General features: G+C 47.5%; 1 protein-coding gene across 3 annotated transcripts in view; it reads right to left on the reverse strand.

Annotated features, from left to right (window-relative positions):
- COL2A1 (collagen type II alpha 1 chain) overlaps positions 1–14,330 on the reverse strand; it is a 308,500-nt gene that overhangs the window by 102,396 nt on the left and 191,774 nt on the right. For all 3 annotated transcript variants that reach the window (XM_030198168.1, XM_030198167.1, XM_030198166.1), the window contains 6 exons: positions 11,845–11,952; positions 7,548–7,601; positions 6,668–6,721; positions 5,504–5,557; positions 4,067–4,120; positions 3,651–3,758 (listed from right to left, as the gene is read on the reverse strand). In XM_030198168.1, coding sequence (XP_030054028.1) covers positions 3,651–3,758; positions 4,067–4,120; positions 5,504–5,557; positions 6,668–6,721; positions 7,548–7,601; positions 11,845–11,952 — 432 coding nt within the window. The remainder of the gene's footprint in view (positions 1–3,650; positions 3,759–4,066; positions 4,121–5,503; positions 5,558–6,667; positions 6,722–7,547; positions 7,602–11,844; positions 11,953–14,330) is intronic.

The following is a 14,330-nucleotide window of genomic DNA, read 5'->3' on the forward strand; positions in this document are numbered from 1 at the left end:
ACGGTATGGGCTTGGCATCGCTGCTCTATCTGGATGCTGCTCCTGCCTTCGCAGCCTTGCGCAGGGGCCCTGTAGGTTCTATGGTAGCTGTCTGTTTCTCTCGGTTCCTTTGTCTGCCATCCGCTGTGTTCCTGTTTGTAGATGTCTTCTGTCTTCCTCTGACATTGGAGGAGACTTTGGAATATAAGTGAGTTGGTCTTGACAGAGCACGAGCGTTATCACAGTCTCGGGGGCGGCTATTTGGTTCAAAGCTAGCAGTAGCGTCAAGACCTTGCAGTCGACTGGTTCTTTTCAGCAGTCCTTATCCCCATGGGCAAACGCTGGAGCCACGCACCCCAAAGGAAGCGTCAGCTGTGCTCTGTCCGAGCTCCGTGGTTGCGAGACTCTCCTCAGGAAGTCACCGCTTGAGAGTTCCAACCGTGGCAATCTGCAGCCTGGGGGGGGAGGGACTCTTGGGAGCAGTGCACCTGTGTAGATGGTCAGCAATTGCGCAATAGATGTGCAGCTAATGCGCAACTTACTGTTGTCTCGAGTCTGAGCTGAGAGGCGTCATGGAGCTCAGAGGCACCTCTCCTTCGCGAGTGGATGGGGTTGCACTCACCAATGTCGTCGGTGCGTGCTGTGCAGAATGGTCAGCTGGCCACGCACCTCTACGATCGCCTATGTCGGGTCTCCCAGGCCACCGCTGAAAAACTGTGCCCTGCTTCACCCTCCGTTAGTTCAGTGGCCGTGTGCTCGGTGCACTTGCGCTACTCCTCCCCTGCAGCTCCGGGCCGGCAGCCAGCCGACGCTCCTTGCGATGTGTGGCGGGGCTGGGGTGCCGCTGACTGGTAGGCAGTGCCAAGGCACGGACGGGTGCCGGCAGGTGTTCCTCCTCGCTCATGACCAGACCAAAAGGTAAGTACGGGTGCCGGGTTCGGATCTGTGCAGCGTCATGGCCCGGGAGTGGGGGAAGCCGCTGTCAATTCCCAGCCCCTGGCTCGGACGGGTGTCCGACAGAAGGCCCGGGTCAGCGATGCTTCCCGTTTCACATTCTTGGCAAGACCGCCCGTCCGTCTGGACTGCCTGTCGAACCTCCACGTCTTCGCCTGAGTCCGACGGTCGCGTTGAGCGGTCCCGACCCTGGCTGGTCACTCACAGGGTCCTCGGGTCCACGGAGCTAGCTGCTCCTGTGACCTTTAGTCGGCGGCCATCTTTCAGCACCAAATGAGTAAACGCACCCAACTTGGGCGCCAGCATTTACACCAGGTTTCAGCGGAGAAAGTCTGGAGCTCAAAGTCAGGATGTGAGAATTGGTGCTTAGTGTGATTCTGTAAAGGGCGCACACCCTTTATAAAATTGCGCTTAGCCCTGATCCGGAGCCCATTTTTCAGTGCCATTTATAGCATCCAGCACTGTACGCTAAGCGACACAATAAGTACTCACTGCATGCTGAAGTCTGTAATACACCTTCACTTTGCAGTCCTTTTACTAAAAGGTTGTCGTGCGGCAAAGCGGAACTACCGCTGGCCCAACGCAGGTGACGACGGTAGTTCCACCCCCTGCACACACCATTTCCAGCACTAGTGGAAATATTTAAAAAAATATTTCCACAGGGGGTTACTGCCAGGTTAGCGCGGGAGCCCTTACTGCCACCTCAATGGGTAGCGGTAAGTGCTCCCCACCCCCCGAAATGGCCACACAGCAAGTGTGAACTTACTGCATGGCCATTTCTTTTTTGGCCTTTTTACCCGTGGCGGTAAAAGGGGCCCTGGCGCGGGGCAAAAATGCTGTTATTAGCACAGGTCTCTTCTACCACAGCTTAGTAAAAGGGCTCCTTTATGCTAGATTCTGCAGTGTGCCCTCACTGTATGATGTGGAGGGGCATTTTCGAAAGGATGTCCAAGTCAGAATAGGGACGTCCAAGTCAAAACATCTCAAACAGAGGTTCATCTCACATGTATTTTCGAATGGGAAATATGTCAGGATATCCTGTTTGAAAACACATTAGATGGACAGCCATACAAACTGGAATGTCCAAATTATGAAAGGGGGGGAACAAGGGACATGGGCATCTGTCCGACAGCATTCTTTGAAAATGGCCATACAGACATCCACACAGAGCAGAGGGGCAGTCAAGTGGTTACTGAAGTGGACTATAAATCAAGGGACTCTGGTTCAAATATCACTGTAACTTTTTTTTTGTGGTAATTTTGAGCCCTCCAGGAACACCACCATACCTACTGTACCTGAATGTACATCACTTCTATAGCATTTAGGCTTGCAGGTGTCTTACATATTTAGGTAGAGTAGGTCAGTGGAGTAGCTATGGGTGGGCCTGGGTGGGCACAAGCTCACCCAATCTTGGCTCAGGCTCACCCAGCTGCAGCGCCATACTGCTCTCTTCTCCCCTCTCCTCCATGGTGCCCCAGCATCTGCACTCTGGTCTCTGAACCCTTTCCCTCCCCAGTGTCGGTACAGGTGTCCTCGGCGCCTGCAATGATTCATTCTTGCTGCTTGCCCCAGACCCGCAGGCTTCCATCTGCCATGTTCCACAAAACAGGAAACAGGCAATGACATCAGCGAGGGCGGGACATGGCAGATGGAAGCCTGCAGGGCCAGCGCAAGCAGTGAGAATGAATCGCTGCAGGCGCCAAGGATGCCTGTACCGACATTGGGAAGGGAAGGAGTTCAGACACAGGAGCACAGATGCTGGGATGCCGCACAGGAGAAGGGGAAGATATGGGGTAGGTGAAAAAAAACATCTTATGTTCTTAAAAAATATCTCCGGGAAGATATTTATGATGTGTGGTTGGCGGGGAGGGGGCATGTGCAAGTGGAAGGGCCCGTCCAAAATACTGAGTCTGGTTATGCCTCTGGAGTAGGTATGTTGCTATTCCTGGAAGACTCACACTTAAAAAAACAAACAAACAAACAACAGTTGAAGTGGGATTTGAACCTAGGTCCCTTGGTTTATAGTCCATGGCACTAACCAATAGGCTACTCCATAGACTTGCTCCCTGTTTTGCTAAGAATGCTCATAATACCTAAAGCTGTCATAGAGCCTGGCATCCGTTTTTGGTTTCACTTTCAGGGGAGAGGGAGGGTGACAGCAGCCACTGGGGAATAATCCTTTTTGTACCCTGGGCATACCTGAAACAGGACTGCATAAGGACGTCCTTCTTTTTAATAATGGACGTTTCTTCCCCCTTTGGTAATCACTCTTGGACGTGATTTCAGGCCCTCCATAATCCCACCCATGACATGCCCCCTTGCTATCTGGACATACTGCAGCATTGGATGTCCCTTTCTGCCTTTGCAAAATTGGTACTTGGACATTTCAAGTATATAGATGTCCATTTTGGCTTTTTGACATCCATATGCTTTGAAAATAAGAGCAATAGTCTTTTATATAGAATCACTATATGTTACAGTCTATAATACAGTGTAAGAGAGCAGACGCGGGACATGCCCTCCTGTGTTGTTTCCCTTTGACGTTCTATAAAATATCTTTATTTTTTGCCATGGTCTGTAACATGCCCTCATTGCATGTTCTCCTAAGCCTTAATCCAAAATCTAGTCCTACTTTCAAAGTATCTTGATGTATTCGTCACTTCCCTTTGTAATCTGATCTGTTTTTATTACATTCAAAAGCTAATCAAAGATCTTACCTGTGGACCAGGAGCCCCAGATTGACCCTGAGGTCCTGGAGCACCAGCATCTCCCTTCTGTCCTGCCTCGCCATGTTCACCTTTAAGTCCCGGCTGTCCATCCGCTCCCTGCAGCAGGAAAGAGGAAACAAACTTGTTTAGCTCCTGTATAATATGTACATCTAGAACTCAGAAGGGTCTATAGGTTCCAACGTTAACATACTTTACATATATAAATATAAGACACTGTATTTAAATTGAATGAGATCATTCATTCTAATGTTTAATAATGGTTATACAGGGAGAGGAGGTGTTTATACAGAAAAATATGAAGAAAAGGCCTAACAGCCTGACGAGCACTGCTGAAAGCAAAAAATGAGGCAAATGACCATAGAGAAAACATTTCAACTGAAGGAAAATAAATTATTTGTACTTACAGGAGGACCAGCAAAGCCAGCTGGGCCAGGAGGACCAGTCTCACCACGTTCACCCTACAAAACAGAGAGTTTGGTTAACAGTGACATCAGAGCACATGAGCCATTGGTTAGCAGTGACATCAAAGCGTAATCACATCACAGCTTCAGGGCTGTTGGTTAGCAATGATTCAGTGTACAAATAGTTAGTAGTGATATCACAGATCAAGTACCACTGGCTAGCAGTGACATCACAAGTCAAGGGTGCAGTGATACTACAGCTCAAGAGCCACTGGTTATCAGCACAAAGGACCAATGGTTAGCAGTGATAGCACAGCACAATGAACACTAGTAACAGTGACGTTACAGCCAAGAGTCACTGATTTATTTATTTAAAGCATTTATATTCCACATTTTCCCACTGGTTGTAGGCTCAATGTGGCTTACATAGGCTAAATCAGGAATACAGTACTAATGGCATATTAAAACAGTACAAACAGTAAATTAAAGTTTGGTATTATATTTAGATTTAACCAGTGCGTTTTTTCTAGCAAAAAAGGTGCCGGTACTCAAATGCCAAGCCACCCTTTAGGGGTGGGGTGATCATTGAGGGACCACCCCACAATAGCCAGGCCCCCTACAACCAGTCACAGAATCTATGACAAGGCAGAATTGGTGTGTAGAGCCTGAGCTCTTTCATTAAAATTTGGAGACCACGGGCCAATTTTAGCAGACAATGGAAAAAATGCTGGTACTTAGTACCCCCAAGTACCCCCTCAAAAAAGCCCTGGATTTAACTCATGCCTTTCCATGGGTAGCTTAAGGCAAGATACATCCAATACAATAGGTATTTAGAAGTAATATAGCAATACAAAGAATTCTGGTTAACAATGATATCACAGCTCTCTAAACTCTAGTTAATTAAGACAACACACAGTAACAAACTGCATTATACAGACATTGTCAGAGCTGGAGACTGTACTACACATAATTCATGGGAATTAGACTATACACTATACAGAAAAAAAATGAAGAAAGTGACCACAGAGAAAATGTTTCAATACAGATCTTCTAGGAGATGGTGGTATTTTATGTAGAGGGACACCGCAGAAGCGGAGGACAGTATTCAACTACGTCAGCAGATACCAGCAAAAGGAGTAGTGTAATCAGCAGGGCTCTCCCATGAAGAAAAACAGAAGGACGAGGAATATAATGATTTAAAAAACCTTTATTTCTTTAGGACCCAACACATCACTGTGTTTCGGCATAAAGCCTACATCAGGGGTCTAAACACAAGGTCACTGAAAAGTATAGGTAAAAACTCAGATCCAAAAAATAGGATGGTTGTGCATTAATAGTGTTTATAGGAGTAAGGATTTGCAGCACACAGAAACAGGAACGCCAGACCCCAAACAAATGGCACGAGAAACATAAAAACAAGAACTCAGAATTGGAACTTACAGGGGCTCCACGGGTGCCCACAGCACCAATGGGTCCAGGGGGACCAGATTCACCCTGAGAGAATGAAGAGAAAAAGTGAACGTGACACAGCTTTTCAGACAATAACCTAAGCAATCCCTAAACCCATATAGAGTCTCCCATAAAATCCTCCAAACTATCCCTCAGACCTAGTCACAACTTCTATCCAAAAACCCAGGCCAGGACTTAGGCACATCTTCCCATAGTCACACAATCTCTCTGTCTTGTCAGGACTAGACACAGCCTCTCTTCCAACCACACAAACACTCCCTCACACAATTTCCTCCTCTCCTCCCCCCCACTCCCTGTACATTCCCTTATACTCAAGCATGGGTAGTCTCTTGTGTGCAAGTACCAAGTCATGAATGAATAATGGGGGCCACCACTCATGTGATGCTATTTCGGCAGTCTGTTAGTGGAGTGGTTTGCCTTGCCTTTCTCAATAATCTTTACCCACCAGCTAAGCCCATGCATTCATTTAACCAACCAAAAGTGGATGGATGGTGGAACTGGCCACAAACAATTTCCCTACACCAAGGTACATCTCCTGTACAATCTCTCACACCATCCCCCTCCAGAGAGAGCTTCCCATACAATCCCTCAAACTCTGCCTTGCAGACAAGACTTCCATTGAGTTCCCAAAACAATCCCTTGAAAACTCCACCTCTACTACTACTACTACTACTTAACATGTCATTCAATGGAGAAAATAATCCCTCAGAATCTGTCTCTCTCAAAACAGAGCCAGTAGGAAATAGCCCATGACACTGCAGCATGCCATAGGGAATTGTGGAAGAAGTGGGAGCTCAACCCCTGGACAAAGGGTGAGATTACTCTTATCAGGCTCTTTTCCTCTCAAGCAGGAATACAGCAACAAGTTAAACTAGATGGTAACATCCTTCTAGCTTAGCTAGACAGCTGCTCTCTTAACTCAACAGCAAAAGACCTGGTGTGGAGCCAGAAGTTGCAGGTACCAATCCCATTAGTTCCTAGTTGGAAATGGAGCATAATTCTGCAAGTTTAGCCTCTTTACAAATGTCAGGCAGCAGAACTGGCGTTTACGGAAGCATTGGTGTGACCTAAATATATACTCAGTGTTCTGCAGATCTTTCTAGGAAATTAAAATTAACAGTGTGCAGTTCTCACCTTCTCACCATTAGGACCTGATGGGCCAGGAGGACCTATGGGACCAGTCAGACCCTAAAGAAGATCAAAGAAGCAGAAATGAATGGTTAGGGATGGAAGACTTTGGCAACAGAAGGAACTGTGAGACCAATACCTGCTTGCACATTAAAAAAAAAATTTGTTATTTATAAGATTTTTCAAATAACCGAGCACACATCTTGTACAGAAAAGTAACATATGCCTTTGACAGAAAAAAAGAATACTTAATACAATAAGAAAATGAATAAGGCACATTAACTACTCAAGTCCACAATAACAGAGATCCAAGATTTAAACTAGGAGGATAATAAACCATTCTAAATAATATAGGGGTTCTTTTACTAAAAGGTTGCTGTGCAGCAACCCTGAACTACCGGCAGCCCAATGCGGCTGCCAGTGGTAGTTCCTCCTCAAGTGTGCGCCATTTCTGGCACTATGGAAAGTAATTCCGTAATTTCTAGCACAGCGCTAACCCAGCAGTAATCGCTGCCCATTTACTGCTAGGTTACCACAGGAGCTCTTACCGCCACCTCAATGTGTGGCAGTAAGTGCTCCCCCCTCCCCCCCCCAGCAGGGCCACACAATACGAATAATCTTATTGCATGGCCACGTCTTCTTTAGGGGCTTTTCACCCACTGCGGTAAAAAGGGCCCCCGCACACATCAAAAACTGCCCCTGCCACTACCACAGGGCCCTTTTTTCCACAGCTTGGTAAAAGGATCCAAAAATGAGGATACTTGCACATCGTTAAATAACGTTAGGACAGCAAAAGGTACACATTCATTTAGAAAATATTAATATGATATAAAATGACAAGAAAACAAACAGTCATGCCAATGATTGAGCTTCCTCTGCTACTTACTCTAGCACCATCTTTACCAGGAGCACCTTCTGGGCCTTTCTCACCAGTATCTCCCTGTGGGGAAAAAAATGAATTAAAGATCAATACTAATTGAAGCTTCCTTTCCCTCTGCTCCTCCTTCAACACTCTTCCCTCAGTGAACTACAAGAGCATTAGGAAAACCTTCACACTGAAATTTCACTAAGTGGATGAGACGGAAACTTAGGTCTTCAAGACGTGATTTACACCATAAATTACTCATTTGATATGAACTTAAGGGCCCAATATTCAGCTGGTAGCAGTAAGCATTTTGCTGACCACTGGCAGCTTTATCCCTGAATATTCAATGCCGGCCATGTCCAGGCTCTGGCACTGAGAGTATATACAGCCAGCCAGAACTTAACCAGTTAAGTGCAATATTCAACACTTAACTGGCTAAGAACTGTATACAGACAGGCCTGTGTTTTATGTGGTCCTATTTATGCGATTATCTGAGCCAGTTAAGTGCTACTTCCACCTCCAGAATGCCCAAAAAATAGCTGGTTTCGACTTAGGCACTAACCGAGCATTTTCAGTAATACTATTCAGTTAAGTGCCGCTGAAAATGCCCAGTTAGCCCCGGACAACTGTTCTAAATCGTTTTGAATATTGTGCCCTTCATTACTTTAGTATTTATTTTATAATTTTATCCTGTATAACTAGTCTCTTTCATATAATCTGCTTTGAACTTCTTGGGAGAAGGTGTACAATAAATATTCCTGATTAGATTAGCCACCCGATTTTTATAAATTTTTTTAAATGACCACTAAAATAGGCGGTTATCCATCACTGATTATCGCTGGTTAGCAGCTTAAAGATAGCCAGTTATTTTGTATGATATAACCAACTATTTGCCGATTTTTAAAGGCAGCCCAGCTAGGTTTGGTAATCATACTTGGCCACCACAATAGGTAGAATAATTTTAGCTGGTCTGACTTTAACCGGTCAGCTCTGAATATCAACTTAGTCAGTCAGGTCAAAGTTACTACTGCCAGGGCCACCGACAGACTGAGCCGGGCCCAGGGCAGGGCTGCCGCCGCCGGGCCCAGGGCAGAATCGTTATCGCTGCTGTCCCCCCCCCCCCCCCCCAAATCATCATCACCACTGCTGCTCCCCCTCCCTCTCAACCACCCAAAATACCTTAGCTGGCTCTGCCAGCTCCAGGCAGCGCAGCTCCTTCCTCAGCCCAGCATTGCCTGCCCCTGTGGCTGCTTTCCTCAGGTTGCACATGCTCAGTCTCAAAACTGAGCATGCGTGGCCTGAGGGCCCAGCAGCTGCTAGGCAGGCAATGCAAGGAGGGCCCAGTGCCAGAGTTTTCTCTCTCCTGCTCCTATCGGGACACGATCACCCGGGTCCCGTCAGGAACAGGAGAGAGAGGGACCCCTGCGCTGGGTCCCCCCCCCCCCCACCAGAGAGCCAGGCCCAGGGTATTTTGCTCCCCCCTCGGCGGCTATGACTGCTGCTACTACTACTCATCATTTCTATAGCACTATTAGACATACACATCGCTGTACACATTATATGCAGATACTTTCTCTCTGCCTAGAGGGCTCACAATCTAAGTTTTGTACCTGGTGCAATGGAGGGTTAAGTGACTTGCCCAAGGTCACAAGGAGCTGCAGTGGGAATTGAACCCAGGTTGCTAGGATCAAAGCCCGCTGCAATAACACACTCCATCCCAGAACCCTGCAATCCCTCCCCCCCCTCCAAGGTATGTGCCCTTGATCTCCCTGAACAGTGCCCAATAAGTTAACCTGGATATTCAATGCCGGTCACCGGAAATGACCCAGCACTGAATATCCGGGTTTAGCATGGACTGCGGGAGACAGCCCGGCTATCCCCTGCAGTCTAAATATTGGGCAGTAGGTTTTTACTCTGCTACTACTACTACTACTACTATTTAGCATTTCTATAGCGCTACAAGGCATACGCAGCGCTGCACAAACATAGAAGAAAGACAGTCCCTGCTCAAAGAGCTTACAATCTAATAGACAAAAAATAAATAAAGTAAGCAAATCAAATCAATTAATGTGAACGGGAAGGAAGAGAGGAGGGTAGGTGGAGGCGAGTGGTTACAAGTGGTGCGAGCGGGAAGAGTATGGTTCCACAGGATAACATCTACTATTATTATTATTGGGGTCAATATTCAGCGGGTGGCGGTAAGCATTTTGCTGACCGCCACTGGCATTATTCCCAGATATTCAATGTCGAGCCATGTCCAAGCTTCGGCACTGAATATCCAGTTTTTGCGGACCTGGCTAACACATAGCTGATTAAGTCGATATTAAGAATTTAGCCAATCATGGATTGCCGCATAAAGATAGGACTGTGTTTTATGCATTCACATTTCTGGGATTACCCTGGCTAGTTAAGTCCTGAATATTTGCACTTAACAGGTCAAGTGCTGATTTCACCGCAGGAATGCCCCCAAAATAGCCAGTTTTCACTTAGATGCTAACCACAAATTTTCAGAGGAGATAATTGGATAAGTGCTGCTGAAAATTCGCAAATAGCTCTGAACAAGTTATTTAACCAGTCAGCAGCTGTTTCTGTTCTGTTAAATCATTTTGAATATCAACCAGGTTAGAACATAAGAGTAGCCATACTCAGTCAGACCAGTGGTCCATCTAGCCCATTATCCTGTTTCCAGTAGCATCGTTCTATAAGGGGCTGCCTAGTGTAAGCACGCTTTCAGAAGCCTTATTTTAGGTCAGTTTTATAAAGACACCTACTTGTCCTTATAAATAGTATAAATAGTGGAATTGCAGATGGACCGGGTACAAATTCCCCAACTATAATTTTCAAGTACAAGTGTAGATTAGCATTTTTTTCATTTCCACGAGAACTCCACCCCATACATTCTTACTGGAAAAGTGTGCACCATGATATCATCACATATACTTTTAAACTGGTCAGAATTTTATGAGACCCAATTCCACACATTTGTGGCCACAGACACAACAAATGACTCTAGAAAATTACCCCCATCATGTAATTGGGGAAATGTTTGGTACACTATTGGGCTCATTTTTGAAAGCGAAGGACGCCCATCTTTTGACATAAATCAGAAGATGGGCGTCCTTCTCACAGGGTCGTACAAATCAGTATAATTGAAAGCCAATTTTGGATGTCCCCAACTGCTTTCCGTCACAGGGATGGACAAAGTTCAAGCGGGCATATCGCAGGTGTAGCGAAGGCAGGACTTGGGCGTGCCTAACACTAGGACATCCTCAACCCATAATCGAAAGAAATAAAGATGTCCCTGACGAACACTTGGACAACCTTACCTGGTCGTGTTTTTCTTACAACCAAGGCACAAAAAGGTGCCCAAAATCACCAGATGACCACCAAAGAGAATCGGGGATTACCTCCCGTTACTCCCCCAGTGGTCACTAACTCCTCCCACCCTCAAAAACACCTTTTAAAATATTGATTGCCAGCCTCAGATGTCATACTCAGCTCCATCACAGCAGTATGCAGGTCCCTGGAGCAGTTTTAGTGGGCGCAGTGCACTTCAGGCAGGCGGACCCAGGCCCATACCCCCCATTACCTGTTACGTTCGTGGAGGAAACAGCGAGCTCTCCAAAACCCACCAGAAACCCACTGTACCCACATCTAGGTGCCCCCCTTCACCCGTAAGGGCTATTGTAGTGGTGTATAGTTGTGGGTAGTGGCTTTTGGGGGGGGGTTGGGGGGTTCAGCACACAAGGTAAGGGAGCTATGTTCCTGGGAGCAATTTATGAAGTCCACTGCAGTGCCCCCTACGGTGCCCAGTTGGTGTCCTGGCATGTCAGGGGGACCAGTGCACTAAAAATACTGGCTCATCCCAAGATCAAATGGCTTGCATTTGGTCATTTCTGAGATGGACGTCCTTGGTTTCGATTATCGCCGAAAATCAGAAACAACCAAGTCTAGGGACGACCATCTCTAAGGACTACCAAATTTCAGGATTTGGGCGTCCCTGACCGTATTATCAAAACGAAAGATGGACGTACATCTTGTTTCGAAAATAAGGGTTTCCCTGCCCCTGGATGGGGACATTTTGCAAGGACGTCCAAATCGAAACGAGGATGTCCCTTTCGATTATGCCCCTCCACGTCATGCATGAGCACAGAAGCTTCACCCACTCTATCTATTGCCTTCACCCTTTCTATCCTAAAGGATGGCTCATGTCAGATCTGTGACCCAACAAGAAGCACAGCCTGTTCAGTACTCATATTTAATGATAAGTTCAGGGACTTTCTGTGTTCAGACTGGAAGGAGCAAAACTGGCACTTACCCTGTCTCCTTTGGGACCAGAAATTCCAGCAGCCCCACGCTCACCAGGCATTCCCTGCAAGCCAGGGGGTCCAAGGGCACCAGCAGGACCAACTGCACCGACGGCACCCTAAACCAGAAAAATATATCCAGTTAATAGTCACCTAAAGAAGGAATTCCACAAATTCTCTTGGGACTGTAGAAGGCCTGGAAGCATAAAGAAGCTAAGCATTTCCACTCCTGTACTACATGGAGGAAGGGTCTAATGAGAGACAAATGCTAAGCGTTTTCACTCCTGTTATAAGGCAAGCTCAGGGAAGAGAGAACCCTCCTGTGAAATGGAAGAGCAACATTTTGGCTCAGGGAGTGACTTCCAATTGATCACTGCAAGAGAGCAGCCAAATAAAGCCCTCTCCCAGGATCAGGATAGAGAAGATACATACCTGTAGCAGGTATTCTCCAAAGACAGCAGGCTGATTGTTCTCACTGATGGGTCGACGTCCACGGCAGCCCAGGAATTGCAATTTTTCACAGCAAAAATAAACAAAGTTTTGCCAGAGCCTTCCGGCGTGAGGGGCGCGCGCACCACACATGCGTGGCCGTCTTCCCGTCCGTAGCGCGAGAGTCCCTGCTCAGTTAGATCAAAAAGCAATAGCAAGGAGAAGAACAACTCCAAAGGGCAGGTGGGCGGGTTTGTGAGAACAGTCAGCCTGCTGTCCTCAGAGAATACCTGCTACAGGTATGTATCTTAGCTTTCTCCAAGGACAAGCAGGCTGCTTGTTCTCGCTGATGGGGTATCCCTAGCACCCAGGCTCACTCAAAACAACAAAGAAGGTCAATTGGGCCTCGCAACGGCGAGGACATAACTGAGATTGACCTAAAGCAGAAACATCTAACTGAGAGTGCAGCCTGGAACAGAATAAAAATGGGCCAAGAGGAGTGGAGTTGGATTCTAAACCCCGAACAGATTCTGCAGCACTGACTGCCCAAACCAACTGTCGCATTGGGTATCCTGCTGAAGGCAGTAGTGAGATGTGAATGTGTGGATTGATGACCACGTCGCAGCCTTGCAAATCTCTTCTATAGTGGCTGACTTCAAGTGGGCCACCGATGCTGCCATGGCTCTAACACTATGAGCCGTGACATGACCCTCAAGATTCAGCCCAGCTTGGGCATAAGTGAAGGAAATGCAATCTGCTAGCCAATTGGAAATGGTGCATTTCCCCGACTGCGACTCCCCTTCTGTTGGGATCAAAAGAAACAAACATTTGGGCGGACTGTCTGAAGGGGCTTGTCCGCTCCACATAAAAGGCCAATGATCTCTTGCAGTCCAAGGTGTACAACTGACGTTCAGCAGGACGGGTATGAGGACGGGGAAAAAATGTTGGCAAGACAATTGACTGGTTTAGATGGAACTCTGACACCACCTTCGGCAAGAACTTAGGGTGCGTGCGGAGGACTACTCTGTTGTGATGAAACTTAAGATAAGAAGCATGCACTACCAAGGCTAGGAGCTCACTGACTCTATGAGCTGAAGTAACAGCCACCAAGAAAATGACCTTCCAGGCAGGGGTGTGCTGGTAAATTTTTAACAACGGGCTCTCTCTCCGGGCATAGCCGGCCCTGAAATTTGGGGGGGGGGGGGAATACATGCCTCTCTCTCCCCTCCCTTGTGCAGGCACGCTAGGCATACCTTTGCCGAGCCCCACCAGCCAATAAATGGACTGCCACCATTCTCTGCTGCTTGTTTCTGGCTCTGAGCAGCACGATGGAACCTTCTTGCGCTTCCATGAAAAGTCCAAGCCTGATGCTCAGAGTCAGAAACAAGGAGCAGGGAGCAGCAGCAGTCTATTTACTTGGCTGGTGTCGCGTTCTCGAGGACCTTGGCATACTGTCAGGCTTCTTCCCCGGGAGCACTGGGTTCGTGAGTCCTTGGGCCACTACCGTGGAGCGGCAGTGGCAGGCAAGATCACCTTCAAGGTAGAGACGAGACAAGACTGGACCGGAACCCCGGACTGGAGTTCTACACAGGAATACACAGAACTGGAACGCACCGGACGGGTGCGCACTGGAGTGGAGCCCGCTGGACTGGAACACACTGGAGTGGCCCCACTGGACTGGAACATACAGGAGTGAAACCCGCTGGACTGGAACACACTGGAGCGGAACCCACTGGACCGGAACCCGCTGGACAGGAACACACTGGACCTAGGCTTCACCTACGCTTAGCCACCTTTCCCCGAGGGTTGAGCCCTCAGGTTCAGGCAGCCGGCAGGACTTACAGGAAAACCCGGAACTGGAACTTGCAAGCAGGAACAGCAGGAATGAGGATCCAGGAGTGCCCCCAGGCACCCAGGCCAAAGCAAGGCAGACAGGCAGGGAATGTCCGTATCAAGGAGTGCTGGCAACAGACTGAACAAGGGCTGAAGCTCCAGAAGCAAAGAAAAACACACACGGGAAAACCAGCAGGCTAAACACAAGAAGACTAGGAAACAGTACACAAGCTAA

This window comes from Microcaecilia unicolor, chromosome 3 (assembly GCF_901765095.1).
Source record: "Microcaecilia unicolor chromosome 3, aMicUni1.1, whole genome shotgun sequence".
NCBI lineage: Eukaryota > Metazoa > Chordata > Amphibia > Gymnophiona > Siphonopidae > Microcaecilia > Microcaecilia unicolor.